This window comes from Tursiops truncatus, chromosome 18, assembly GCF_011762595.2.
Source record: "Tursiops truncatus isolate mTurTru1 chromosome 18, mTurTru1.mat.Y, whole genome shotgun sequence".
Taxonomy (NCBI): Eukaryota; Metazoa; Chordata; class Mammalia; order Artiodactyla; family Delphinidae; genus Tursiops; species Tursiops truncatus.
In genome coordinates this window covers 67,001,853-67,028,461 of record NC_047051.1, presented here as the reverse complement: position 1 = coordinate 67,028,461, position 26,609 = coordinate 67,001,853, and the positions used below count along the sequence as shown (strand labels likewise).

The following is a 26,609-nucleotide window of genomic DNA, read 5'->3' as shown; positions in this document are numbered from 1 at the left end:
GCTCTGACCTGCACAGGGTTTTGCGGGTGCGTCCGCTTCATAGTGATTTGTTTGGCTTCATAACATTTATAGTTGACGCACAGTTGGGTGTGTGTTATGTATCACAATAAAAAGATTTAAACATAAAGAATAAGTGATCCAGAAGAGTCAAGATAATTTTTGGGAAACATAATAAGGCCTATCAGATTTCAAAGTATGCTATAAAGTCTGAGTGATTAAAACAGTGTGGTCTTTACGGAGAGCTACTCAAATCGATGTAAAGAGCAAGAGCAGAGAAAAAGACTCGAGTACAAGGCACCTGGTTCACAGCAGAAATGGGTGCGTTAAACGGGAAAAAACATACACGGGCCACACATAAGGATAAAGACAAAACAGCTCTCCCTTCCTGACACCACACATAAATTCCCAATGGATTAAGGACACAAATATAATTTATAAAACTGTAAATCTTTCTGCACAAAATACAGAAGGAACATCTTTTTGGCACTGGGATGAGGATGGATTTTTAAATAAGAAACATAAAGCCCAAACTATAAAAGAAAACACACATTCATCTACTTTACAATTTAAAAGCTACAGTGGGGGACTTCCCTGGTGGCGCAGTAGATAAGAATCCACCTGCCAATGCAGGGGACACGGGTTTGAGCCCTGGTCAGGGAAGATCCCACATGCCGTGGAGCAACTCAGCCCGTGCGCCACAACTACTGAGCCTGCGTTCTAGAGCCCATGCTCCTCAACCAGAGAAGCTACTGCATGCCCGCACACCACAACGAAGAGTAGCCCCGCTCGACGCAACTAGAGAAAGCCCGTGCACAGCAACAAAGACCCAATGCAGCCAAAAACAAACAAACAAATAAATAAAAGCTACAGGGGGCCAAAAGTTACCATAAATGAAGGGAAACATGACAAGAGCCTGGGAGAAGGTCCTTAGGATTCTTGTCCTCAAGAAAGGTAGCGTCAGAACATAAAGAAACTATCCATTTGTAAGAAGACAGTCAACCCAACTCATAAAGCAGATGAAAAGGCAATTTCAGAAAAGGAAATTCCAATGTCCAACAAGCACATGAATGGACGTTTATCCTCACTTGCCTTCAGAGAACTGCAAATCTTCACTGAACAATGTTAAACATAATAAAAATTAGCAAAAATGGAAAAACCTGGTTTCAAGTTTTCGTGAGGATGAGGGGGAACTGAGAATTCTCCCACAGTCCTGAGGGAAGGCAAAGTGGCCTGACCACTGGGGAGAGCAATTTGACAATACCCAGCAGAGCCGCCAAAGGTGTATTTCAGGAAATTCTCAATTGCAAAGCTCTGTGTAACAGCTAGGGAACAGTGTCCCAGGAGAGGAATGGTTAAAGAGTGGTTTATTCATCCCACAAAATACTAAACAGCAGTTAAATACACTCGGTGTACATGTATTAATATGTTTCTAAAAAGGTATTACATATTGTATTCATCTTTTTGCAAAACTTCAAAACACAACATGCTAGTATTTACTGCTTATGGACACATACTCATGTAGTAAGTACAGAACCACGGAATGTGGTTTCTTCTGCAGCAGGATGATAAGGGAAGAAGGAAGGGGAGGCGTCGGGGGCAGCACTCTCTGTAACAAATATATATATATGTAATAAAGAAAGAGACAGGAAGTAAATATGGCAAAAATATATAATGAATTGGAGGCGAGGAAGTAAGGATTCCTTTTCTGAAGATCTGGATAAAAAGGAAGATAGAAAATGGACCTGTATAACAGCAAAATCACACTGATTTAGCTGAAGATAGCAAAATGTTGTTATAAATATAACGAAATATGAAAAAAATTGATCAAATCAGAACTGTGAGATTTGAATTAGGTGAAAAATTAAACACTTGTATTTTTTAGTCTCAAAGCGATTGTGAATTTGTCCACTTGTCCATAGTTGTGTTAACTTCATGTATTTGGAAAATGTTGGTGTATTTGGAAGCTGTCATTAGGCACACATACACTGCCCCTTTTATCATAATAAAGAATCCCTCTTTGCTCTGAGTAATACTCATATAGAAATCTATTTTGTCTTATATTAATATGGCCATTTCAGATTTCTATTTCCATGATTAATCTTTCTTCATTCTTTTTCAACCCTTTTTGTGTCTGTGTTTAAAGTGTGTCTTGTAGACGCCATATAGCACTTTCTTACTTTTAAATCCAGTCTGACAATCTCTGCCTTTTGATTAATGTGTTTACCTATTCACACTTAATATACTTACCTGGACATAGTTGAATTTTGCTGTTTGGTTCTATCTCATTTGCTTTTTGTTCCTCTTTTCTTACTTCCTTTTGTGTTGAGCAAATATTTCTTAGTATTTCATTTTAATTTGTTTAATGGAATTTTGTTAGCAATATCTCATATTTTTTTCTTGTGTTTGCTCTAGGGATTACAATACACACATAATGTGTTTAGAGTTAATACTGAATTACTTCAATTAAAATATAGGAAATTTCAAGAGTATAATTCCATTTAACATCACCCCCATTCACTGTGCTACTTTTCTGTCTTAATTATGTTATACCTATATACGTTATAAACCCATTAATACAGTGTTATTTATGCTTTATGAAATCATATACCTTTTAAAGAAATACAGAAAAAAATAACGACAATGTATAATTGTTGCCTGTACTTAAGGAGCTCACAATTTAGTAAGGGGGCGGGTTCTTAATGGGGGGGGTTTGGTCATAGATTCCTTCAGGGAATTGATGAAGGCCGAAGATTTTCATTCTCTTGCCCATATCTATCCCCTCACCATCACATATACAGTTATGAAATTATGTGTTCAATATTAGTAGGAACGTCCTATGAAGAATTAGGACATCCTACCCAGTAATAAACAAATGCACGGCTGCAAATTCTGGCGGGGATAAAGTAGGGCTTTTGTGCTCATTGGCTTAAAGTTCTATTCTAAGGGTTACTTATTTGAATGTATGCTCTGGAAGGGGAAGAATTTTGGTTGGTTTTGATCACTGTTTTGCCTCTGCACCTAGAAGAGCACCTGCTGGGAGAATCGTGAATGAATGAATAGTCCAAAAAACCCCCAAAATGTCATCTTAGATTCTTTTAAAGAAAATTGGAAAGGTGCCAGTAGACACACTTTTTTGGTCCGAAGTTCATATTTCCCATGTGACAAAAAGGTAGAATTCACCTGTCCACACCTCTGATACACCAGCATGACCCCAAGCTGTCAGACAAATAAAGTGCTACTGTAAAATGTTTCAGGTGGTGAAATTAAAATTCATATTTTAAGGCAAGAAAAGAAAAATTTAAACACAAAATTTTCTCTGCCCGTTTTGTCCTCCTCCACCTCCTCTAGTGTGCTCTGTGCATCTGCATTACGTGTTAGCCAGACCTACCCTACGGCAGAAATACCTGCTCAACCACAATGCTCAATCTTTCTCCTTCTGGCGCTACTATGTAACTCCTCAGATGATAACACTCCTTACTCAATCCTGTAAATGGTCACAATGACCCACCACTTGCCTTGTACACGCAGACACCTTAGATGAACTTTATGTACAATGACAACATATCATTTTCCTTAGAGATTGGTGCAGAATAGACTGGTCAGACAACCTGGGGAGATACTGGGCTGCACCTTAGCTCTTAGTTTAGATACTGACTTATGACCTTATTAATTTTACTGGCTATATTACTTGTATTCTGCCTATTTTACAAGATTATTGTTTTTTTGCATTACCAAATGTGTGCTAAAATAAATGATGATTAGGTGACTTGAAACCACTGACCAAACATACAGTCCTATAAGATCAATGATTGTAACAGTGTGACTCTGGATATGGGAAGAAGCAACAAGAGGGAACCATTTCCTAGACCATAACAGACTAGTGAGACAGGAGGTCCAGAGGCTTTTGGCTACTGTTAACAGGGCCTAGTCCAGTAATAGCACTGAGTAGCCTATCAATGAAATCCTCCTCTGACCTGGGAATGAGCATTCCTAAGCACAGTGGGAAAAACTGGTCACGAAATGCCTCCCAAACCTTAGTCAATACTAAGACTGAAAGGGAAGGGACTGTAGAATAAACAAAGTTGCCCACCATCCAGTTCTCCAAGAATCAAGTCATTAGCCACTGCAGTCGCTGACCTACAGCAAGCAGCACACTCTGAAAGGATTTCAAGGCGAAGTTCAGGATGAAGCACTTTGTGCTCTGGGAAAACTGACAGAACTGGATCTTAAGACAGTTAGATATTTCAGGAGAAACTGTTGTAAACTTAGTTTCCTGCACCTCTGCATACTTAGAAAAACACTAAGACCATTAGCTAAGGTATCTGTTCCTTGCAAATAGCAGGAGCCTTCTAGTAAGATGTGTGCCTGACTGCATGTGCTCCTTCGTCACAGTCACACGTGTATCGGCCTCCCCCTTCTCTCTGCGGAAGTTCTCAGAGCTCTCTGAAAGGCTGTCTCCTGGGTTATAATCCTTGGGTTGGCTCAGATAAAAATTTCCATGCTTTCTTAGATTGACTATTGATTAATTTTTTGGTCAACACAGGTATTCACACAAAGGATTAAAATATAAAGAGCTTTAAGAATTTAGTTTCCTATAAATATTTGATAATCACATTACCAACCCTTCTTATCCTGGGACTTCTGAATGATAGTTTTCTTGAAACCCCCAGAGTTTGTGAAAAAAGAGGCTTTAAAAATAGACCACCTGCTGGGATTTGCAGTGTCAAGAGGCCAGGGGAAATCCTAAGGGAGAGGTCTGGCAGGCCCTCAGAGCCCGGAAGCCCAAGATCAAGCTGAGAGGCCCAATGGCAAGGGATGAAGCAGTGGCAGTGATCTCGGGCAGGCCAGGACTCAGGGCCAGGATGCTCAGATACAGTGGAAATGAACAAGCGGGCTGTGTCTGTGAAGGGCAGGGAGAGCTGGAACCAGAGCATTCAAGCAGCAGGAGTTGGGAACCCCGGCCAGGTAAAGGGTCCCAGAGGTGAAGCAACCAGAGAGCATTCCGGACCTCTTGCAGTTGAAAGTCCAGGCCAAAGGGAATAAAGAATTTAATTTGCTGTGTGGAAACATGTGAAACTCCCTTGATTACAGAGAGTAAACCTCAACTGTCCTCTGGTCTTGTTTAGTGTTAGCATGAAACCACAGCCAGCGGAGATGAGAAACCATGACCTGGCACCAGCACTCAGGTTTCTGTTGATCTCCTTCTCCAGTCACCTGTGGCTGAACAAAAGCCTACCTGGCAAACTACACTGCCAGGGTCCTAGTGAACCACAGTCCCAACATTCAAGAAACTTGTCATCTAATGGGACAGTAGGACAAACACAAGGGGCTGCTTTCCTGGGGGAGAGCATTGCCGTCACAAGATAAAGAGGAGCTGAGGGAACAAATGTTCCCTTGTATCTGGACCCTTTCATGCAGACTTCATATTCACTCAAGTCCCGAGGAAACCAGGCCCACTGAGGCCTCACGTATTCATTCAACACATATTTTACTGAACTTCTATAAGGTGCCAGGCTGTGTTCTAAACACTGGGATACAGCAGGAGGCAAAACAAAGAAAAGCCCTGCTCTAACGAACCTTACATTTTCCTGTTCCTTCTCCTTCACTGAAAAACACTAAAGAAAGAAGGAAGGAACTTTGGAAATTACTCATTTTATTATGCAAAGAGTATGTACACAAGTTAGAAACGCCCCAAGTTATTTGTGCCACTTGTGATTAATTATGAAATGACTGTTGTTTTCGTGACAGAGTCATGTGGCGTTAAGCACTTATTGAAAGAGTCTTGCTATCTTGTTCTTTGTCAAGTACAAGAGTGATTCAGATGAATTTCCCATAGCCCTCTTTTCTCTTTCAATATTATTTTAAAGTATCTATTTAAACACTGGGTATCCTTCTGATTCTTGAAAAGTTGAATAAGAATAACAGAATTAATTAACAGAATTAATTAAACTAATAATAGATTATTTGTTTCTAACAAATTGTCTTAGAAAGCTGCTCTAAGCTTTTTCTTTCAGAAAATCATGCGTCAAGAGGATTAGGTTAACTGCATAAAGCAGAAAACTGCAAATAACAGTGGCTTAAATACAACAGAAATTTATTTCTCCCTCAGGTTAGAAAAGCTCCAACCATCTTAACTGCATTCCAGGCAGCGGGGAGAAGAAAATGAGGAAGAACAAAAGGACAAAAGGCTACTTTAAGGAGCCTTCCTAGAAGTCCCACCAATACGTATGTTTATAGCTCATTAGCCAGGATGCCAGGATTTAGTCTGATAGCCATACCTAGATGCAAAGGAGACTGGAAAACGTGATCTTTTAGTTGGCGGCCCTGCTGCCTCAAATAAGATGAAGGTTCTGTTACGAAGGAAAAAAATACATTGGGAGACAGCTAGAGTCTCTAGCACATGGAAAAAAGTCTTAATCAAATGCTAAAATGTAAATACCTTTGAATTTCCCTTTCAACAAGGAGACCACCTCCCTTTAAACTTATATTCACTTTCATAAACTGATTCAACAAACTAAAATCGAGGGGAAAACAGGCTTATGTTAAAAATTTGCTTCTTACATTGGACTAAAAATAACAAATTAAAAATGAATGTAAAGATCAAGAACAACTTACACATTTACAGATAGAGACTCAACAGGGAAAAACGAAATCCTTTTTTAAGACCAGGAACAAGGCAAGGATGTCTATTCACCACTCTTATTTAACATTATACTAGAGGTCTTAGCTAGTGCAATAGGCAAGAAAAATAAAAGGCACAGATTAGAAACGAAGAAGTAAAACATATAAACCAAACCTATTTCCTGATGACTTGATCATATATGTAGGAAACCATAAGGAATCCACAGAAACAACAAATTCAGCAAAACTACAGTATACAATAGCAATATACAGAAATCAACTGCGTTTCTATATACAAGCAGCAAACAAAATAACTCCATTTAAAATAGCATCAAAACCCCACAAAAAGGAATACATTTAATGAAAGATGTGTAGGGCCTGTACATCGAAAATTTAAAAATTAAAAAGGGGAATTAAAGAATTACTAGAAAAACGTAGACATATTATGTTTATGAATTGGAAGACCGAATATTGTTAAAATAGTTGTACTAGTTATCTATTACTGACTAACAAATTACCCAAAACTCAGTGGCTTAAAACAATAAGCATTTATTATATGTACAGTTTATGTGGGTCAGAAATCTAGGGACTGCTTAGTTGGGTGGCTGTAGCTCAAGGTCTCTCATGAGGCTGCAGTCGAGATGTCAGCCTACCTGCCTTCATCTGGGACTCCTGACTGGGGCTGAAGGACCAGCTTCTAATGTGGCTCAGAAACACAACTGGCAAGTCAGTGCTGACTGCTGGCAGGATGCCATCATTCTTTGCCTTGCAGACCTCTCCACAGGGCTGCTTCAGTACCCTTGTGACATGGCAGCTGGCTCCCCCCAGAATGAGTGACCTGAGAGGGAGCAGGATAGAAGTAACGTGCCTCTTATCATCAGCCTTTTGGAGTCACACTCCATCCCGCCATATTCTATTCATTATAAGTGAATCGCTAAGTATAGCCCACACTCTAGAAGAGGGAAATTAAGCTCCATCTCTTGAAGTATAAAATAATCTGTGGCCATATTTTAAAATATCAAAATGGCAATCCTTCCTAACTGATCTATAGTTTCAGTGCAATCTCAAGCAAAATATTAACTGTATTTTTTCTTTTTTGAAGGAAATTGTAAGTTGATTTAAAAAGGCATATGGAAAGTCAATGTTCCTAAAATAGCTTGACCAGTTTTGAAAAAGATGAACAAAGTTGGAATACTTACGTTACCTGGTTTCAAGACTTACCATACTCAAAAGTACTCAAACAGTATGGTACTGGCATGAGAACAAACATATAAATCACTGAGATAGAAAAGAAAGTCAAGAAACAGACTCACACTGGTCAACGGACTTTCAACAAAGGTGCTAGGGTAATACGCAAAAGAGAAAAGAGTCTTTTCAACGTTGATGGAACAATGCTAGATATCTGTATGGAAAAAAATACATCTCAACCCTTAACTTCACAAATATTATACTCAAAGTGGATCTTAGGCCTAAATGTAACAGCAAAAACCATTAAATTCTAGATGAAAACATAGGACAAAATGTTTGTGACATCAGATTAACAAATATTTCTTAAGATACCAAAGCACAAACTATTTTAAAAACTGAAACACTGAATTAGTCAAGTTAAAACTTTTGCTTATTGAAAGTCATAGTTAAGGAAACGAAGAGGCAAACCACAGACTGGTATAAAATTTTTACAAAATATATCCAACAAAGGGCTTATATCCAGAATATAAAAAGAACTCTTTTGATGTAATTATAATACAAATGTAACCCAACGAAAAAGTGGGTGAAAGATTTGAACAGACACAACACAAAGGAAGATATACAAATGGCTAACAGTCACAGGAAAAGATGCCCAAATCCCTAGTCATTAGAGAAACGCAAATTAAAACCACAAGATATAATTACACACCACCTAGAATGACTGAACTTAAAATGACTGACAATGCGGAGTTCTGGCAAGGAGGCGGAGGAACTGGAATGCTCACGCACTGACGGTGGAAATGCAAAATGGCACAGTCACTTTGTAAAATAATATGGTACCATATATTTTTCATATGATAAATTCTAGCAATTCTACTCCTAGGCATTTACCCAAGAGAAGTAAAAACATATGTCCACACATAAATGTGTATACAGATCTTCACAGCAGCATGAAAAAAATGTTTAGGGTGACGGGACTGTTTTCTATCCTGATTGTGGTGGTTACAAAACTGTATACAAGGACCCAAATTCACCAAACTGTACAATTCAAATTGGTAAATTTTATTGCATGTAACACTTTAATGAACAAAAAAGAAAAAAATTTTTCAAAAAAAAGTAAATGTGAAGATCTAGAAAGATTAAGACATTTCTGGATGTATAATTCTCCTCTTAAACTTTATAAAAGAGGTGGGATTTTCGGAGACTAAAACCAATCTTTAGCAATAAAAAACTTCTGATACCTTAAAAATATTCCAAGCTAACATAAACTAACATAAGACTTTCTGATAATATGCTGTTGTTTATAATGAATATATTCAAAATCTCATGCACTGATTTTTACCATAGTTCTTTACCAGAGGTTAAAGTCAAGATATAGGAAAAATATCAACACAATCAGCTGCAAAGAAGAAGGAACACTGGACATTTCTATTAAAAAAAATCAGTTTAAAGAGATAATCAAAACCGACTCAAGACTTTCCATCTCCTGATAGGAAAACAACGTAAAGACCCTGCGAGAAAATGCTCTGTGGGGCAACTGCCATGTAATCTACCAGTAATCATCTAAAATGAAAATGCATGCGTGTTTCTCTTGCTAACCTCTTCCTTATCTCCATTTCTTTTTCCTTTGACCAGCAGCAGTACTGACCCAGCTCAATATGTTTTATACTATCCTTTACGCTTTCTCAAAGCCATCCTTTACTTCGTTTTCTTGTACATGACAATGCCAGAAACACAAGACAAAGAGTTTGTTGAAGGTGAGGTTTGAGCTGCATTTTTAATCCATCATATGGAGGACCAGTTAAATATCTTTGATGATATTAGAGAAGAAAGTACAGTATAGCTATAGACAGAATTCTTCATAATAGGGAGAAGGCAGAGGCTGCCAACGGGATAAAGTTTTCTTGGATATTGGTCGGCCCACAACATTTTTAATGAAGGCTGCAGGAAGCTGCTGTGGATATGTGTCTTTCAGCACCTCTGGGTACTTTTAAAACTTCTTCATGACCAAGATCTCCCTCCAGAATCGTGTCTCCGTTGACGATGATCAGGGCCTCATCTTGGTGGTATAGTCAAGGGAAGATCTAAGAACAGCTTTGTACCTAAGTGTCTTGTGGTTGAAACAGACATGGATGAGAGCCTTGAAATGTGCAGTGGAAGGCACTGAACCCACTGAACTGCCAGAACACCTGGCCTTTGGTCCTGGCTCTATGATCCATCAGCTGTGCAACCTCAACTTCAGCCTCCTCATCTTTCAGATGGTAAGCCCAGGTTCTCCACCGCCGTAGAGAGAGTGTCAAGAACCTAGTGAGGCAGTACACGCTGACAGCATCCCAACGATCACAAAGAGCTACAGCGTTTTATTGCACAGAAATAATTATTTTGATAATACTGAATTCTGAAACTCAACAATTAGTTATAGACTAAAGATAAAATGCCAGACATTTTGCTAGGCACTGGGGATTATAAAATAAAGAATAATGTATAGTTTCTAAACTGAAAAGGCAGACTCAGAAAAGGCTTCAGAGTGAGAACTTAAATGAATAAGTTTTTTTCTAGGAAAAGAAGGCATCTAATGGTGAAGGAATGGATGTAGTTGGAAGAACCTGCATATGGTTATGGAAAGCCACCTCTTAAGAGCAGAGACACCAAAGCTCCAGTACCTGCATTTGAATGTTGTCTCCACTACTTATCAGTTATTCTTGGCAAATAACTTAAGTTCTCTGTGCCTCAGTTTCTTCATCTATAAAACGGGGACAACAGTTCCTACAACATCAGGTTTTCAGGAGGACTAATTAAATAATATTAGTAAACTGCTTAGAAAAGAGCTGTATTAGTCTGCTCTCTCTAGGTTATACTGTGGTAACAAATTATCCCAAATTTCAGTAGCTTATAACAAAGGTTTATTCCTCACTCATCTTACATGTTGGCCACAGCCCTGATCCGTGTGTCTTCTTCATTCTGGGGTCTGGGCTGAAGGAGCAGCTTCTATACGTCACATGCTTTTCTCATGACAGAAGGAACAGAGCAATGGCAGAACCACACAATGGTTCTTAAAACTTCTGCTTGTGAAGCATTCATCACTTCTGCTCATGGTCCAGTGGCTCATGTAAGTCACAGAGTAGAGTCTGATGTTAGCAGGGCACGTAGAGGCAGGCCTTTCAGGGAGGTGCCCACAGAGACGGGCAGCAAATATTCTCAACAAACAAAACAGTTGAAGAAACAACATCATCTACCACAAGTGCCTGGTACATAGTAAGAGCCATGTGTTTGTTAAAGACAAATAAGTGATGGCACAGAATCCTGAGACAGCACGAGGTGCCGGGAAGAGCAAGACGCTCAGTGTCCCTGGAGCACAGGGTCCAAAGGGCTGAGAGAGGGGCCTGAGGAGGCCTAATTCTGAAAGCCTCCAAAAGGTTTTTGCCTAAAGAAAGGTAAGTTAGTAGAAGGTAAGTTACAGTAATGAAAATTTTATAGCTATACTTTATGAGGCACTTCTCTGACAGTTTTATCAAGACATTGGCATGATTTCATCTGTTCTGCAGTGAACATTTAAAAGTCTACTAGTCACTCCCTGTGTAACACTTGTCTAATAAGACATTCTGTCAGCCCCGGACTGAGTTGTAATTGTCATGACAAGGCAGAGGACAGAAGGTTTTGGGACAGGGGAAGGGGGCACAGAGAGGAAGGGAGGGAAAATGGGGGGAGAGAGAAGGTATGAATGAATCAATGAACGAGAGAGAGAGAGATGTACAATGGATTGATAAGCACTCCATTTGGTGTTGGGATTGTAAATACTGTGTTATATAAGAAGGTGAAAGCACCCTCTAAATATGGCTGTTTCTTAAGGATCCACTGTCATCTTCCACTTCTACACTAGGTTCTTTCACAAGTCCAACCCACCTCACAGCTCTAACCAGCCTTGACCTCCCTCTGCAGCTTCTGTCCTCATTTTCTTTTTCTTTTTATAAATTTATTTATTTATTTTTGGCTGCGTTGGGTCTTCGTTGCTGCGTGCAGGCTTTCTCTAGTCGTGGCGAGCGGGGGCTACTCTTCATTGCAGTGGCTTCTCTTGTTGCGGAGCACGGGCTCTAGGTGCACAGGTTTCAGTAGTTGTGGTGCGTGGGCTCGGTAGTTGTGGCCCACGGGCTCTAGAGCACAGGCTCAGTAGTTGTGGCGCACGGGCTTAGTTGCTCTGAGGCACATGGGATCTTCCTGGAGCAGGGCTCGAACCTGTGTCCCCTGCATTGGCAGGCGGACTCTTAACCACTGCACCACCAGGAAAGCCCTGCCCTCATTTTCAATGAACTGCTAGAAAATCATCTTAGTCCCTAAAGTTCAACTGAAAACCTTGGGCATCAGATGAGTTACCTGACCTGCTACACTGTACCCTTCTTTTGGTGAATTGGGAAAAGAAATCTAAGGGAAGCAAGAATAAGGAAGAAGAAAAGGAAGCATGAAGAGCAGAGAAAGACGTGAAAAGCAGGGCAAGGCTCAGAGGACCCAACTCCCCATCCTCGTTCACCCGAGATGCAGGTCAGGATTCGAAAACTTACTCCAAAGAAGTTCTGATTTCCATAGCAGATTATGCTAATTCCATTAAGCTTTCTCCTTGATGATATACCATGACTTGGAAAGCCCATCAACATAAGGTTCTGTTTGATGCTTTTTCTTCTACAGTTACCATAAGACAATGTTTTATTTTTTTTTGTCTTTAAAACTCTTGTTGGGGGAAGACAGACAGACAAATCACAGCCCACAAATGAGCCATCCTGACTCCTTCAAGGTTGCTCAACTCTCTCCTTCCCCCCTTCTTTGACTTACAAACCCTAATAAGACTTCTATAATCTTGCACCATCGTGAAGTTTTTTGTTTGAAAAGCTTTAAAGATCCTCACTGCCTACAGATAAAAATACAAACTCAGACCACATCCAAAGTCCTAACGAATCTGGTGTGAATCTATGTTTCTAATCTTGTTACTGAGTAGGACAGATTTTCTTTCACACTAAGGTTGCTTGATCACAAGATAATCAAAGTCTGACATACTGTACAGAACAGGTAACAAATGCAGGAAATGACTAGATGGTAAATGGACAGGTTGAAGGGGAGAAGCCTGGAGTCTGAGAAGTACAGGTCTGTCTGTTCATCTGCTGCGGAACAGCTTGAAAGAGGACCAAATGGTGATAAATATGTGAACTGTAAAAAGAGAAAAACTGGCAAAAGCAGGCTCCTATTTTAATCGTGCTAGAATCAGCTCAGGCCCGAGACATCAGCTTTTGAGAATTAGGGTACATCCCAGGGGTAATGACTCATAACTATGATTCATAAGATGGCAGAAAATGAAGAAGTGCAAGGATATGGAGGGCCTGAAGACTTTCTGCAGAACCACAAAAGACCTTAAATAAAGTTCGATAAGAAAGCAATATTTTCTTTAAGGAAAAAAAAAGTATTAATGTGTAACAAGACTGGAGGAACTGTGAACATATAGAGTGGCCTCAATTTTTGAAGGTCTCTCACCAAAGACGTGAAGAAGAGTAGTTAGACATGAGGTGCGAATATGATGAAAGTAGGTGTATACTAACATTTTCAAGCACTCACTTACACTGAAATATTTCACTTGGCTACAATAGCCAAGCTTTCCAATTACAATTTTGCAAACTTTCATGAAAACAGTCGTAGTTTAGATATTAAATGTTGGTGTTGGGGGCTTCCCTGGTGGCGCAGTGGTTGAGAGTCCACCTGCCGATGCAGGGGACGCGGGTTCGTGCCCCGGTCTGGGAGGACCCCACATGCCGCGGAGCGGCTGGGCCCGTGGGCCATGTCTGCTGAGCCTGCGTGTCCGGAGCCTGTGCTCCGCAACGGGAGAGGCCACAGCAGTGAGAGGCCCACGTACCGCAAAAAAAAAAAAAAAAAAAAAAAAAAAAAAATGTTGGTGTTGGGAAGAATCCGCCTGCCAATGCAGGGGACACGGGTTTGAGCCCTGGTCTGGGAAGATCCCACATGCTGCAGAGCAACTAAGCCCATGAACCACAACTACTGAGCTGAGCTCTAGAGCCCGCGAGCCACAACTACTGAAGCCCACGCGCCTAGAGCCTGTGCTCTGCAACAAGAGAAGCCACCGCAACGAAGAGCAGCCCCCGCTTGCCACGCTAGAGAAAGACTGTGCGCAGCAACGAAGACCCAATGCAGCCAAAAAAAAAAAAAAATGTTGGTGTTAGAAGCCAGAATTGTCAAAGGAAGAACAACGCAACATTAAAACATGTATCAATGGCACGTGTGAATACAGTTAAGTCCCCTACATACAAACGAGTTCTGTTCCGAGAGCACATTCATAAATCCAATTTGTTTGTAAGTCCAACAAAATTAGCCTAGGTACCCAACTAACACAATCGGCTATACAGTACTGTACTGTAATAGGTTTATAATACTCTTCACACAAATAATACATGAAAAAAAACCCACAAAAAATAAAGAAAACATTTTTAGTCTTACAGTACAGCACCTTGAAAAGTACAGTAGTACAGTACAACAGCTGACACACAGGCGCTGGCATCGAGGGAACAGGCAAGTACCAGCTACATCACCGCTGCTTTTACGCTTGCTTCCTGACATCCTGGGCTTGAAATAAAGATTCTGTACTACTGTACAGATACTGTATAGAGTACGGTGCTGTACTCTATACAGTACCGTAAAGGACACAAAAGCACAACCACTTGTAGAGGATGCACGCACGTGACAATGTACGCCAGACACGTGAACTAACTTCGCTGGACATGTGAACGCGCACTGCCATCTTTGAAGGTTCGCAACTTGAAGGTTCGTATGTAGGAGACTTACTGTAACCTTAATCTTTACGTAAACCGAACGACCCTTATCCTTTCTGGCAGCAGCTGGAATCCCTGAGGGATCACAAAACAGAACTGTGGAGAGACACCTGTCCTAGTCAAATTAACTCATTATTGCTCCTCATAAGCTAAACACACTTCCCCAACCCCCCTCCACCCAGGAAAAATATTTAGTCCTTATTCTTTTCTGTGACATCACTGAAGACAGAAAGTGCACTCCCACCTAGCAAAATACTGTCCTGATATAATTTATCTCCTCCTCCTCTTTTAGTCAGCGGGATATTTTTAAGCTATGTATTCAGAAACATTTCTAATCATGAAAGAATGGGTGACACAAGCAGAGAGAAAAAGCAGCCTAAGCAAAATAAATCCACCAATAACTAAATAAAATAAACCCAAAGCTGGCAGCTTTTCAGAAGAACATGAGTAAAGGCTTTGGTTTCTATGACAGCAGATAACACATGACTTAGGTTTATACAAATGTCTTTTTATAAAAAAAAGCTCTTTCTCTTAAAAACACAGATTGAAATAAAATTACTTCCTTACTACATATAGTATGTTAGGAGAACTACTGGTTTCAGAGCTAAAAGGTGATTATTTTATCAACAGGTTTTCTAACATTCCTCCAAAACACTGAAAACCATCTGTGCATTTCTTTCTGGTAGTAAAACTTTTATTTTCTTTTTAGTATTTTATTTAGGATAAAAACAACCCCCCCCCCCACCCTCCGCCGCCACAAAAACAAAAAAGGGAAGTTGCCTGATAAACACAGGGAGAGGAGAAGTCAGGTTGAGCAAGAGACATCTGGGACAAGCTGTGGCTTTGTCAATCTCAGATCTCCATCCCTCAATCAGTGGTGTGTAAACCAAACATTCACAAATAGTTTGAATATCCTCCTTTATAATTATCCTTATCTAAAGTATACCATATTATATTAAATATTTCATAACAAATGTATGATTTTTCTGGAAAAAGTCAGAAACAAAATATTCATTAAATTCAAAACAAGCACTAACATCTATGGTATAGCATGAAGGAAAACTGGTGTAATTATCCCTGATATTAATCATCTTAAGTAAACACAGTATCATCTAACTATGGTGGAATAATAGTAAAGAACAAGGCTGATGTGAAGATTTATCAGATTTGTGTAATGGTAGGAGGTCAGTAATATTAGTTGAATTAGTTACTATAAAGTGAAGATTCAATTGGCTCAAAGGGGTTTACTAATAGTGGGATTATTCAAATGCTAGCTACATTCATCTGGGGATTATATTTCAAGTACTGAGCAATTCTATTCACTCTTCTGAAACTAGGAATTTTAATGTTAAACATTTGTTAAACTTCTGATCCTTTAAAAAATTAAATCAAGCACCTTACCACCTGTTAAGCGTCTGTACGAGAAAAGACTGATCACAACACACATACTTTAGATTTTAAAAAGACTAGAAAGAGATAAAAAATGCAACCTCCAATTCTAGAGCACCGAATGTCACAAAGTGAAACTTTCTGAGGTGACAGCAAGAACTTATTTTAAAACCAGGAATCTGAAAACAGAATAAAGAAAGAAAATGGGATGCCTTAAAACAAATGAGTCACATAATGAGTTATTAAAGAGGGGTTCAGATAATGTGAGCAAATCAATTAACAGTAAACTAACACAATGAAATATAACACAATAAGGTACTTTTCAAATTTTTGAATGCTTTAGGAAAATATCCAAAAAAGGGCTCAAGATTATCACTGCTAAGAGAAACAGAACTTTATCATGAACAAAAGAGTGAATTCTCATGCTGCTTTCATTATGAAAGCAATGAACTAACTATTGTCTGCAGGCTGGTTAAGTACCTGCCAATCAAGCTGGCAGTTCAAGTGGGGATGAGATTAGACTGGGCAGAGCCTGGCCACTGTGCCCCACAGGATTAGTATGACCCCAGGCTGTCCTTTAAATCACTACAAGTCTTAAGAATACCAGGTGGCTCAGATGGCTTGAAGACCCCACAATGGAGTTCAGCTCTGTGTTCCTGAAGCAAATCTGGGCATCTCAGAAAAATGTTTAGGGAGGGGGAAACAAAGTGACTTCAATCCCCAGAATTCTGGTTGGATGTTGTGAGGAGTGAAGGATTAAGTTGTATATGAAAAGAATAAACATAGAAAAGGAATAAAACAGACAGCATAAAGGAAGGAAAGAAGTGAGCAGGCTTAAAGTAATGACCCAGTGTCTCAAAATACCATTCACCCAGGAAACAAGAATAAGTAGTGATAACTTACTTAAAATGTCTGCAGTGGAATGCAGTTATTTCCAAATCCTTTCCCTTTGATGTTATACATGTTACTATAAATCCAGTCTGTAATTTTCTTAGACTTTTCCAAGAAAGAAATTGAAAACTGTATTTCACATATACTAGTTATAAACTTATTTTTAGATAAATTTGGGAGTTCAAATTTAAGCCATGGATGAAAAATAAAGCTCAATTTCATGCTTTAGATTCACTTTCAATACCTCATAGAGTTTATTAAAATAAACTTATATGCTTATTAAAATAAAATAAAATACAATACAGCAGGGTGGGGATGGGGAAGATGAAGGCGGTCTGGCACACAGAGGAGACGCCACCCTCTTCCTTCTCTGGCCACACACCCTGATGAATCTTCCATCAGTTCCAATCCACCTGACTTTCCACTTAACCTTATTTTTCCCCTTGCATGACCATGTCTCTTTCCGAAACAAGCAGAATATCTCTCACTAATTTTGGTAAATCCAACTTCTTCATTTTCTTTTTCTGCCATTTTGTCCTACTATGAGTTCAACTACTAAGTAATTTAAAAATAACACTGAAAAACTCAGCTAAAACTTTCATTAAAATTACCTTGAAAACTGAGACAAACTGGCTTCTTTCATCTCAATTATCCATGCAACTGGCTTTTTCATCACTAAGGTAGCTCTGAGATGCAATCTGACACCTGAATATGACCCATGATCTAAATATGACATTTTTCCTAAAGTTTGTTCAGAAAAGAGGGGGAATTGGGGGAGGGGGGAATCACACTTACAAGTCCACTTATGGCTACAATCCAGATGTAGGAACCAGAGGTGAAAAGCTATAAAAGAAAAAAAAAGGCAACTAAAAATGAAATTCGACTGCCAGTCACAGCATATTTATTTTTACATAACTCCAGCCATAACCATTTATGTTAAGTCTTAATTATATATATCTTAATATAAACAAATAGAAAATTAATAAATATCAATTCTGTTATATAAAAGAAAACAACATACTAATTTTTCTTTTCTTTTCTTTCTTTTTTTTTATACCAAGACCTAACTCAGCTTTTCAATAGCCTAAAACAGATTGGTTGAACCCAGCCCACTCCCGTGCAAAGAAAAATAAGTGAAATTCAAGCATATTCTTAATTACAAATGGACATTAATTGGCTTAAACAAAGTAAAATACTATATAGAAAGAAATTATTAGCATTAACAACATACAAAATATGTAGTCACCATCCAATGCTTGGTGTTAAGTAATGACATGTAATATTAGTTTATATAATTCTCTCATTTCAATTTCTTGTTATTGCTACTCTAGTTTTAGATGGAAGACATCTGCCAGCATACAGGTCCATGTCCAATGCTGCTCTGCTTAACTGCTGACACTCTCATTCCAGTTTACCCAAGAAAGAGCAAACTAAGTAATGGTATCAAAGTTCATTAATGGCAAAAGCAGTTAGAATTGGGTCTTATGAAACCTCTCCCTTTGTTTTCCAAATCATTTACCTCCAAGGGTGTGCTCAGGGTTTAAAAAAAAAAAAAGTCACAAGACATCTCAAAGTGTTCCTGCAAGAAAGAAAAGATTTGTAGCCTAATAACAGGATATTATTGGGACGATTGGTGAAATTTGAATAAGATAGAAATTTGAATAAGATATAAATTTGAATAAGATTGTATCAATGTTAATTTCCCAATTTTGTTAACTGAACAATGGTTATGTAAGAGAATGCCCTTGTTTATAGGAAATATACACTGAAATATTTAGGGAATAAAATAAAGTCACATATACAGATTAAAAAAAAAGACTTGTAGCTTCGCGTTTGTTCACATTTAGATCTTTAGATGGGGAGTTTAAGCACTTCTGCTTGTAGAGAAAGAAGCGGGTTCATTGCTGACACTGTGCTACATGAAAACCTCAAAGTGGCGCCCATTTATCAAGGATACATAGAAAAAAAGATACACAGAAAGACGACAAAGGTAAGAGATGACAAAGCACAGGTAAAAAAAGAATCTGACAAGCTGTGCTCTTCTGTTAGCTAATGTGGAAATGAACACTGGCTACAACTTCAAATTTAATCCCTTGATCTAAAATTTAATCCTTTGATCTAGCATGGATGCTTGTTCAGTGTGAATGACTGATAATAACAAGGATGAGAATTATGTGGAAAAATATTTTTCTGTAGTCTTTTTCTAAAAGTATAGAGAACAATAAAACAGCTAATACTTTCACAGCACTTACTGTATGCCTTCTCTCCTAGCTGGGCTTCTTGAGGGCAGGTGCCACATCTCATGCTTCATTTTCTCCTCCACAGCCCCCAGCACCGGGCATTACATGACTGGCTCTTGGGCCATGTGTACTTAAATGACCCTTCACAAATATTTTTGCTCTCCTGATCATGATTAAAGTCATTCATTCACTCATCCATTCATGCGTCAAACGTCCCTGGTTTTAAGAAGTTGCTGAGTAAGAGACAGAGGCACAGAAACATGTGCGAAGATCCAGAGGGGAGGGATGGAAGGAGAGAACAGAAGTTTTGGGAACAAAAGGTTCACGCTCATGTCAAGGTGGGGAGGGGTGGGGGCTGACATGGGACAGGCAAGAAGAAACCCTGGATGCCATTCATGCTAAGGACTTCAGATTTTATCAAGAAGCCAGGGGCATTTCCACCTCTACTTTCCGACACCAGCTTCTACCTCACCAACAAAACAAAACAAAACAAAAAAAACAACCCACTCACAATCTCAGAAAAACCAAAGGTGGCAGCCACAGAGACATAAATGATTAATTAATAATAGGAACCAATTGACTTAGTTCTTATTATCTGTTCAGATTACCCTAAAAACTCAATGCTATAATCTCTAATCCTTCAAATGACCCTGTAAGATAGATATCGTTGTCCCCACTTTACAGATGGGCAAATGGGGGCTCAGAAAAAGTGACAGAGAAAGAAAATAATTACCAGAGCAACCAATTAAACCAAAGTCTACGTGACTCCAAAGACTTTCCACAATGCTCCACTGAATTCCTACTCCATAATTAATAAAACAATGTTTTTCACCCTCAAAGATGCTCTATAACTAGAGTCAACAATGAGGCTTAGAGGCTTCCATAACTTGACCCAAGTCTCAAGGTAATGTGTGCAATGTCAGAACTGGAACTTGGGTCTCCTGCCCCCCATCCAGGGTGCTCTTCTACCGTTGCATTCTGCCTTCTGTTGTAACATCTTAAAAAAAAATTAAACATGCCACAGCAAATCCTAGTAGTAAGAGTAAAATGCGGAAATGGGCTATTAGGTTATACGAGTACCAGGGAGGATAAGGGAGAGTGTGACGCTATATAGGTTGAGAGATGAAGAATAAACACATTTCATGAGAAACGGCTGTAAACTGGTTAGGAAACACCCACCCCAGATGAGCCACTGCTAACACAGGACAGCAGACTAGAGAAGTTAGAGGAAATGCTGAAGGTTAAAAGGGGAGGGAGCAGGGCATTCTACAGTGACACTGGTATCCGGTTCCACATGCGTGGGGTAAGGAATGTTACGAGCATAATGGTGGATCTAAAGGCCAAGCTACACACGGTACCACAGGAAACAGCAGAATAAAAATTTACATCAAAAGGTGTGAGAGTGAAAGAAAAGTGACAGGTACTACAGGTTGAAAACTGAAAATCACATGTATCTTCTATCATTGCGCCTGGAACCCAGCAGAGAGCAATCAATATTCATGGAATATTGGTGAAGATACTCTTTTTCAATTTAAGTCGAACAGTCAGTCCTCTAATGGCCTTCGTCTCAAACCATCTAGTGGATGGTGACAGTGCAATCAGGCCCGTGCAGCGCAGGAGCTATGAAGCTGGCAAAGCATATCTGGTTCCGCTTCAGAGCTTTGTGACACTCTATTCAGTACATTAATTTTGACAGTGGTTCTCCACTTTCCACCTTTTGACTGTTCTCATTTGTTTCCACTTCATACTATGATTTTTAAAAGACACTTAAACGCAATTGTACAATGAAATTAAAATATTTTCCACCGATACAAATTACAGTGAAAGCTCTTATCAGATTTCTAAAGGCTATGAAAGTATTCTAGTATCTTATATACCTTGACGTTCTTGTTCTGTAACACTTCCTTTGAACGTTTGATATAGATCACGACGCCAAACTTATGGGAAAAAAACACACTGTTTTCAAGGAGATCAAATGAGAAAAAGACCAAAAAAAAAAAAAAAAAAAGAGAGAGAGAGATCTGGTTAAAGAAACATGAACATAAAAATGCATACTGTACCTGTAGTCCCAATATATAAATCAGCGTCTTGTTTGTGATGGACAACGGGCCCAGAATATGTGCCACCTGGACTCTCGGGATGGAGCAGTAAAACGGTACAAACAGAGCAAACACAGGTGCCAGGCTATGCAAACAAACACACAAACAAAATCACTATGGTGTAGCACCCGATTTAAAATACCATGGTAAATGCATATTTGAAGGAACACTGCTTATCATTTTATTTCAGTCTGAAAGCATGGTCTTAGATACACAAGTGGGTTTCTATACGTACATCACATCCAAAATAATTTGTACATATATACATTTTATGAGACCTCTAATTATCTAACCCTTGTCGACCCTCTCAAAACTATTGCAGAGAGGTGGTTCAGCATCTACTAATGAACTGTCAGCACTGTGAGAAAATTTAAAGTTGATGCTATGTTTTCTTCTCACGAATGAAATGAAATCTGATGAAAGAGACTAGATGAACCAAAAGCAAGAAACATTACAATTCATCACAGTCAAATCCAAAATCTTCATCTCAGACTTTGTCCAATTACATTTCACCCCAGCACCTGACAAGGCACGCTGCTCCTGTCCTCCCTTCCTCAAATTCCTTCCTGCTTTTGTCTTAAACCCTGTTTCTTGCTGGTCTGCCCATGTGTCTCCCACCACTCCTCGCCTACCCTCTCCAGGGTTCCATTAGAGGCTTTTCTTCTTGCTCCAGTCTCTCCTGGTATAATCCTAAGCCCTTCTATGGCTTCAACTAAAAAAATGAAGTGAGTCCTCAAACTGTCCGGCTGTCCCCTCACCTTGGCTATGAAACTCGATTTGATACCTTCAACTTGACATATTCCAAAGTCACAAACGTCTTTCTACTTAAAGTCTTGTTTCTCTCTAATCCATCTGCTAACACTGCCAACAGTATTGTCTTCCCCAAATACAACTCTGATCATGTCACACCCTTGTTTAAAACCCTTCCTTCCACAGGTTGCCAGTATCCAAAGAGGAAATCCAAACATCAGCACGAAAGAGCAAAGTCCTGCGATTCTTTCTTACCAGTGTGGTTCCTTGCAACCGTCTTCCTCTCCCTTCCCCTGATCTGGCCCATCCCCTCTCACCCCCTCCCCGCCCAGATGCTCCCTGGGCACCTTAGGCTCTGATGACTATTCACTGACACAGGTTATTGTTTCAACACAAGAGTGTCGGTTGCACTTTTCTGCTTAGGAAACTTACACTTACGGTGTATGACAGGGCTCAGCTCCTCTTCCCAGAGATTCCTCCACCCTCCTGCTGGTTAGCTGTTCTCCTTCACCCTCACAGCTACCCCAGTTTCACTGTTGTTGTTTTTTTTTGCGGTATGCGGGCCTCTCACTGTTGTGGCCTCTCCCGTTGCGGAGCACAGGCGCCGGACGCGCAGGCTCAGCGGCCATGGCTCAAGGGCCCAGCCGCTCCGCGGCATGTGGGATCCTCCCGGACTGGGGCACGAACCCGTGTCCCCTGCATCAGCAGGCGGACTCTCAACCACTGTGCCACCAGGGAAGCCCTCAGTTTCACTGTTTGAGTGAATCTGTGTGAGAGGCAATGGGCCAGCCACAGCAGCTCCGTCCACATCTCTAAGTAAGAAGCAGCCCCGAACCTCAAGGAACTAGAGCTCCAGGACGGCGAACTCACATTCCTACGAGGGCGAGGCGGGAGACATGAATGAGGCATGTGGTCTGGACACACACTTACACCCATTCTTCATTAAACTCACGGCTTAATTTAATGAGTCTTTTATTTTCTCATGTTTTGGATAAGTGGCATCGTACAAAGAACGACTGCTTTTACCATAAGAAAAATGCAAGAAATATTTTTCACTTCCACAAAGAAATGTTCTCATTATCATCTCTGTGGAAACAACAGGTCCCTCTCGTGCATTTTCCCATCTTCGATAGAGAATGTATTTAATTATGTAAAAAATTATTCACTGTCCTCTCGATTCTATTAAAAACAAAACCAAACCAAACACAGGTTGAAGATGTGATAAATGGCAGCAGCATCTACAGGCAGCTATAAGAATGTAGTAAATGCTAGAAGAGGGAAAACCCCAACCAGTGAACAGCTGAGCGCCAGGCCCTGGTCAGGACCGGAGACCCGAAGACAGGTAAGATGCAGCCTCCCGCGGTCTCGTAAGGAGACGGCAGGGACAGGGCAGCAGAGGTCTGCAGACAGCTCGGCGGACAGGTCTGGAATGCTTCACTCCTCTGGCCCTCCTCCTGGGCTGAATACATCCCAAGGCAGGGAAGGAGATACATGCCTGTGGTTATCCCAGCATTGGACCCAGTGCTTGGCACAGGAGAAAAGCTCATTAAATGTGGGGCAATGAAACAAGTCTTATTCTTGAACAGCTGTATGATCTACATCTTAACTAACTACATAGGGTTTTTAAAAAAATCTCCCATTAGATTATTCATTTTATGAGAAAGCACCACGTTCTATTTAGCGTTGCATCCCCCTAGTGCCTAATGCGGACACTTACCCGTAATCGACCGGTAACATTTGTTAGATTAAAAAAAAAAAATTAACGAAAGCAATTTTAACAGAGGGTTATTTAAATTGTCATTCTAAATATCAATACTACACACAAACACAGCTGATGAAGCAGCTGTGCATTCTTTTCGTTAAAAAGAACAAGTTAATCGCTCCTGGGCTTAAAATCCTGCAATGACCCACCGCCAGCCAAGAGTAAAAGCCAAAGTCGTGACAAACACGCACAAGACCCTGCGTCCCCCACCCCGACCTGCCTTCTACTCCGTAGACTCCCCCTACTCGCTCTCACTGCTCCCCGGACACAGGACTGTGCCCCAGGGCGCGTGCTGCTGCTTCCCCCTCTCCTGGCCATCTTCCCACAGACAAGTGCATCACTCACTGCCTTACACCCTTCAGGTCTTCACTCAAATAGCAACTTCTCCAAGAAGCCCTCCTTGACCACCCCACTCCAAACTGTAGCCCGCACTCACCTCACAGCCCCACCCCTACTCTGCCTTCTCTCCTTCCTCTCCCCACAGCACCAATAACCTCCGAATTTACTATGCGGCTTATTTATCATCTGTCTCCACGACTAGGATGGAAGCTCCTCGAAGGCAGGGATCTCTGTCAGTCTGTTTGCTGCTTTACCTCCACTCTCTAGAACCAGGCCTGGCACAGGGTAGTTGCTCAGTGAGTACTTGCTGAATCAATGAATTTCTCTTTAAAATGGTAAAACCATACAGCAGAATTTGTCTTTTGTTTTAAAGAACCCCTTTTCTTGTTTTGCTGTTTTTAATGGGATTGAAACATACAGTTTCATAGATATACTCAAAATATGGCCTGTTGTTCTCTTGGTAATAATAAGAAAACTCTATTTTGGTTGCACTTGAGTTTCTCACTGCAGAACATGACTTTAGGTACCTAACTTATAGAAGGTCTTCTGTTTACATTTAGCAATGAAGTGTAAAGAGTGAAGCTATAATAAAATCTGACGCAGAGTTCTTGTTGAGGTTACATTCCAATGTAAACTAAGAAATACTGATAGGAATTTTAATGACCCCAGCTCATATCTTATATACCAAAATAGAAGAAGTTTCAAAATTCCTTAGAAGTTATTCATCACTGTGTAGTTTTAAGTGATGACTAAACACTAAACCACATCTACCCATAATACAAAAAGCACATAGTTCAGACCACGGTTACACAGGTTGTTTTGTAGAAAATTTCCATTGCTATTTCTATACACACTGAGTGTTTTTAGTCACTGACCAGTTTTTCTCTTTTCCTTATTTTATGACAACATTTTTTCCTTATATTGGCAACAACAACTCAGTTTGACCTTTTTGTATTGTGAACAGCTAACTTCTGGAAGTCCTATCTGGCTTAAGCATATAGAGCTGAGGTTCAGAAAAGAGAAACACGGTTCATAAAGAATTCATTCACTAACGTCACTAATATTTATTGAGTATCTACTCTATACTCACAACTGTGCTTGACAGAACAAATAAAATAGTAGAAACTCTCAGTTCAGGTCACAAACGTCCATCTCTTCTACAGAAAAGGACATGGACTCCACTTTTACAGTACAACTAAAGAAATCCTGGTAACTTTCAACAATAAAAATAAGGTTTGTGAGCTCATGAAATTATCTCACACTAAACCTCAACGGCATCTCAGAGGACAATTACCCTATCACCTCTTCTTTATACACTTGACTACTCTAATACCAAAAAAAGGGGGAGATCCAGTTTGCTAGAACATTTACTTTACCTAGATTTCATGATATAACAACGTTTTACTTAATAAAAACTATTTCAAAAACTAAAAACCAAAACCCCACCAGGATGGCTTTTCAACAAATTGAAAAACTTCTTCTCAACAGTGTCTTCTTCAAGGATTCTTCAATCCAAGTTTTAAAGGAAATAGTTCTAGAGGATTTTATCATATTGATCCACCAAATCATAAAATCTCTGTATTTCCCCCTCACAGAATTATTGGACTAGGAATTATCTTGGTGATCATTTAGTTCAATACTTTTATTTTATATAATGGGGTGGAGACCCAAAGAATTTAGGTGAGCTGTAGCTCTTCTGTTTGACAAGGTTTCTCTACAGATCTTCAGCACTTTAGAGCTTATAAGAACCTAACAAGCCTCTCAATGGAATCACACCGCTGAGAGGCTAAAGGTCCTCAGCCACTTGGACAGAATCCTGGAGTGAAGGGCCTCTGAGGTCACAGGGTTACAAATTCCTACCAAATGATTCAATTCTCTCTACGACATCCCTCAAAATAGTCATCCTGTTTATGCAAGCACCTGAATAAGAGACAACATGCCATTTTTTTATGATCTCAACTTTTGAGATCTACTTTCACATTTTGATTTGAAAGCTGTCTGGTAACCTCCTCTTACAAGGCCTTCCTTCTACTCTCTGGAGTTAGGAAGACTAACACATACAATCTAAACCCTTTACCATGAGAGCTTCCTAACACGTGAGGGTAATGATCACGTCCCTGCCAAGCCCAGACATGCTCAGTTTATTCCATCATTTCTCCTAAGACCTGGCATCTAGACCCCTCACCACCCATGCTCTAAGGTCATCCGTGCCCTGTAAAACGCAGCCTCCTGAGTTCACTGGGAATGGCCAGATCATCTCTCTTGTTCTGAGCGCTATATTTCCATTATTTTAGCCTGCAAATCAATTTGCATTTTGATAGCCATGTGACACTGTTGGTTTAAAGTGAGTCCATTAAGGCTTGAAGGTGAACAGCACAGGTCTCCTTCATCCTGTGCACGAGAGGCAATTCTAGCTGTAGGATGCCCCCTTCAACTCTTCCCTCGTCATGCATGTGTCCATGCAATCAGCGATCCAGTCAGTTGGTCTCCCGCCTGAAAATACTGA

General features: G+C 40.0%; 1 protein-coding gene across 1 annotated transcript in view; it reads right to left on the bottom strand.

The window, feature by feature from the left end:
• The window catches only part of UBAC2 (UBA domain containing 2), a gene marked incomplete at its 5' end in the record, with an annotated part of 149,348 nt that overhangs the window by 41,631 nt on the left and 81,108 nt on the right, over positions 1-26,609 (bottom strand). Inside the window, 3 exons of the mRNA XM_073795049.1 lie at positions 17,709-17,756; positions 21,031-21,090; positions 21,214-21,337. Of these exons, the coding sequence (XP_073651150.1) occupies positions 17,709-17,756; positions 21,031-21,090; positions 21,214-21,337 (232 nt within the window). The remainder of the gene's footprint in view (positions 1-17,708; positions 17,757-21,030; positions 21,091-21,213; positions 21,338-26,609) is intronic.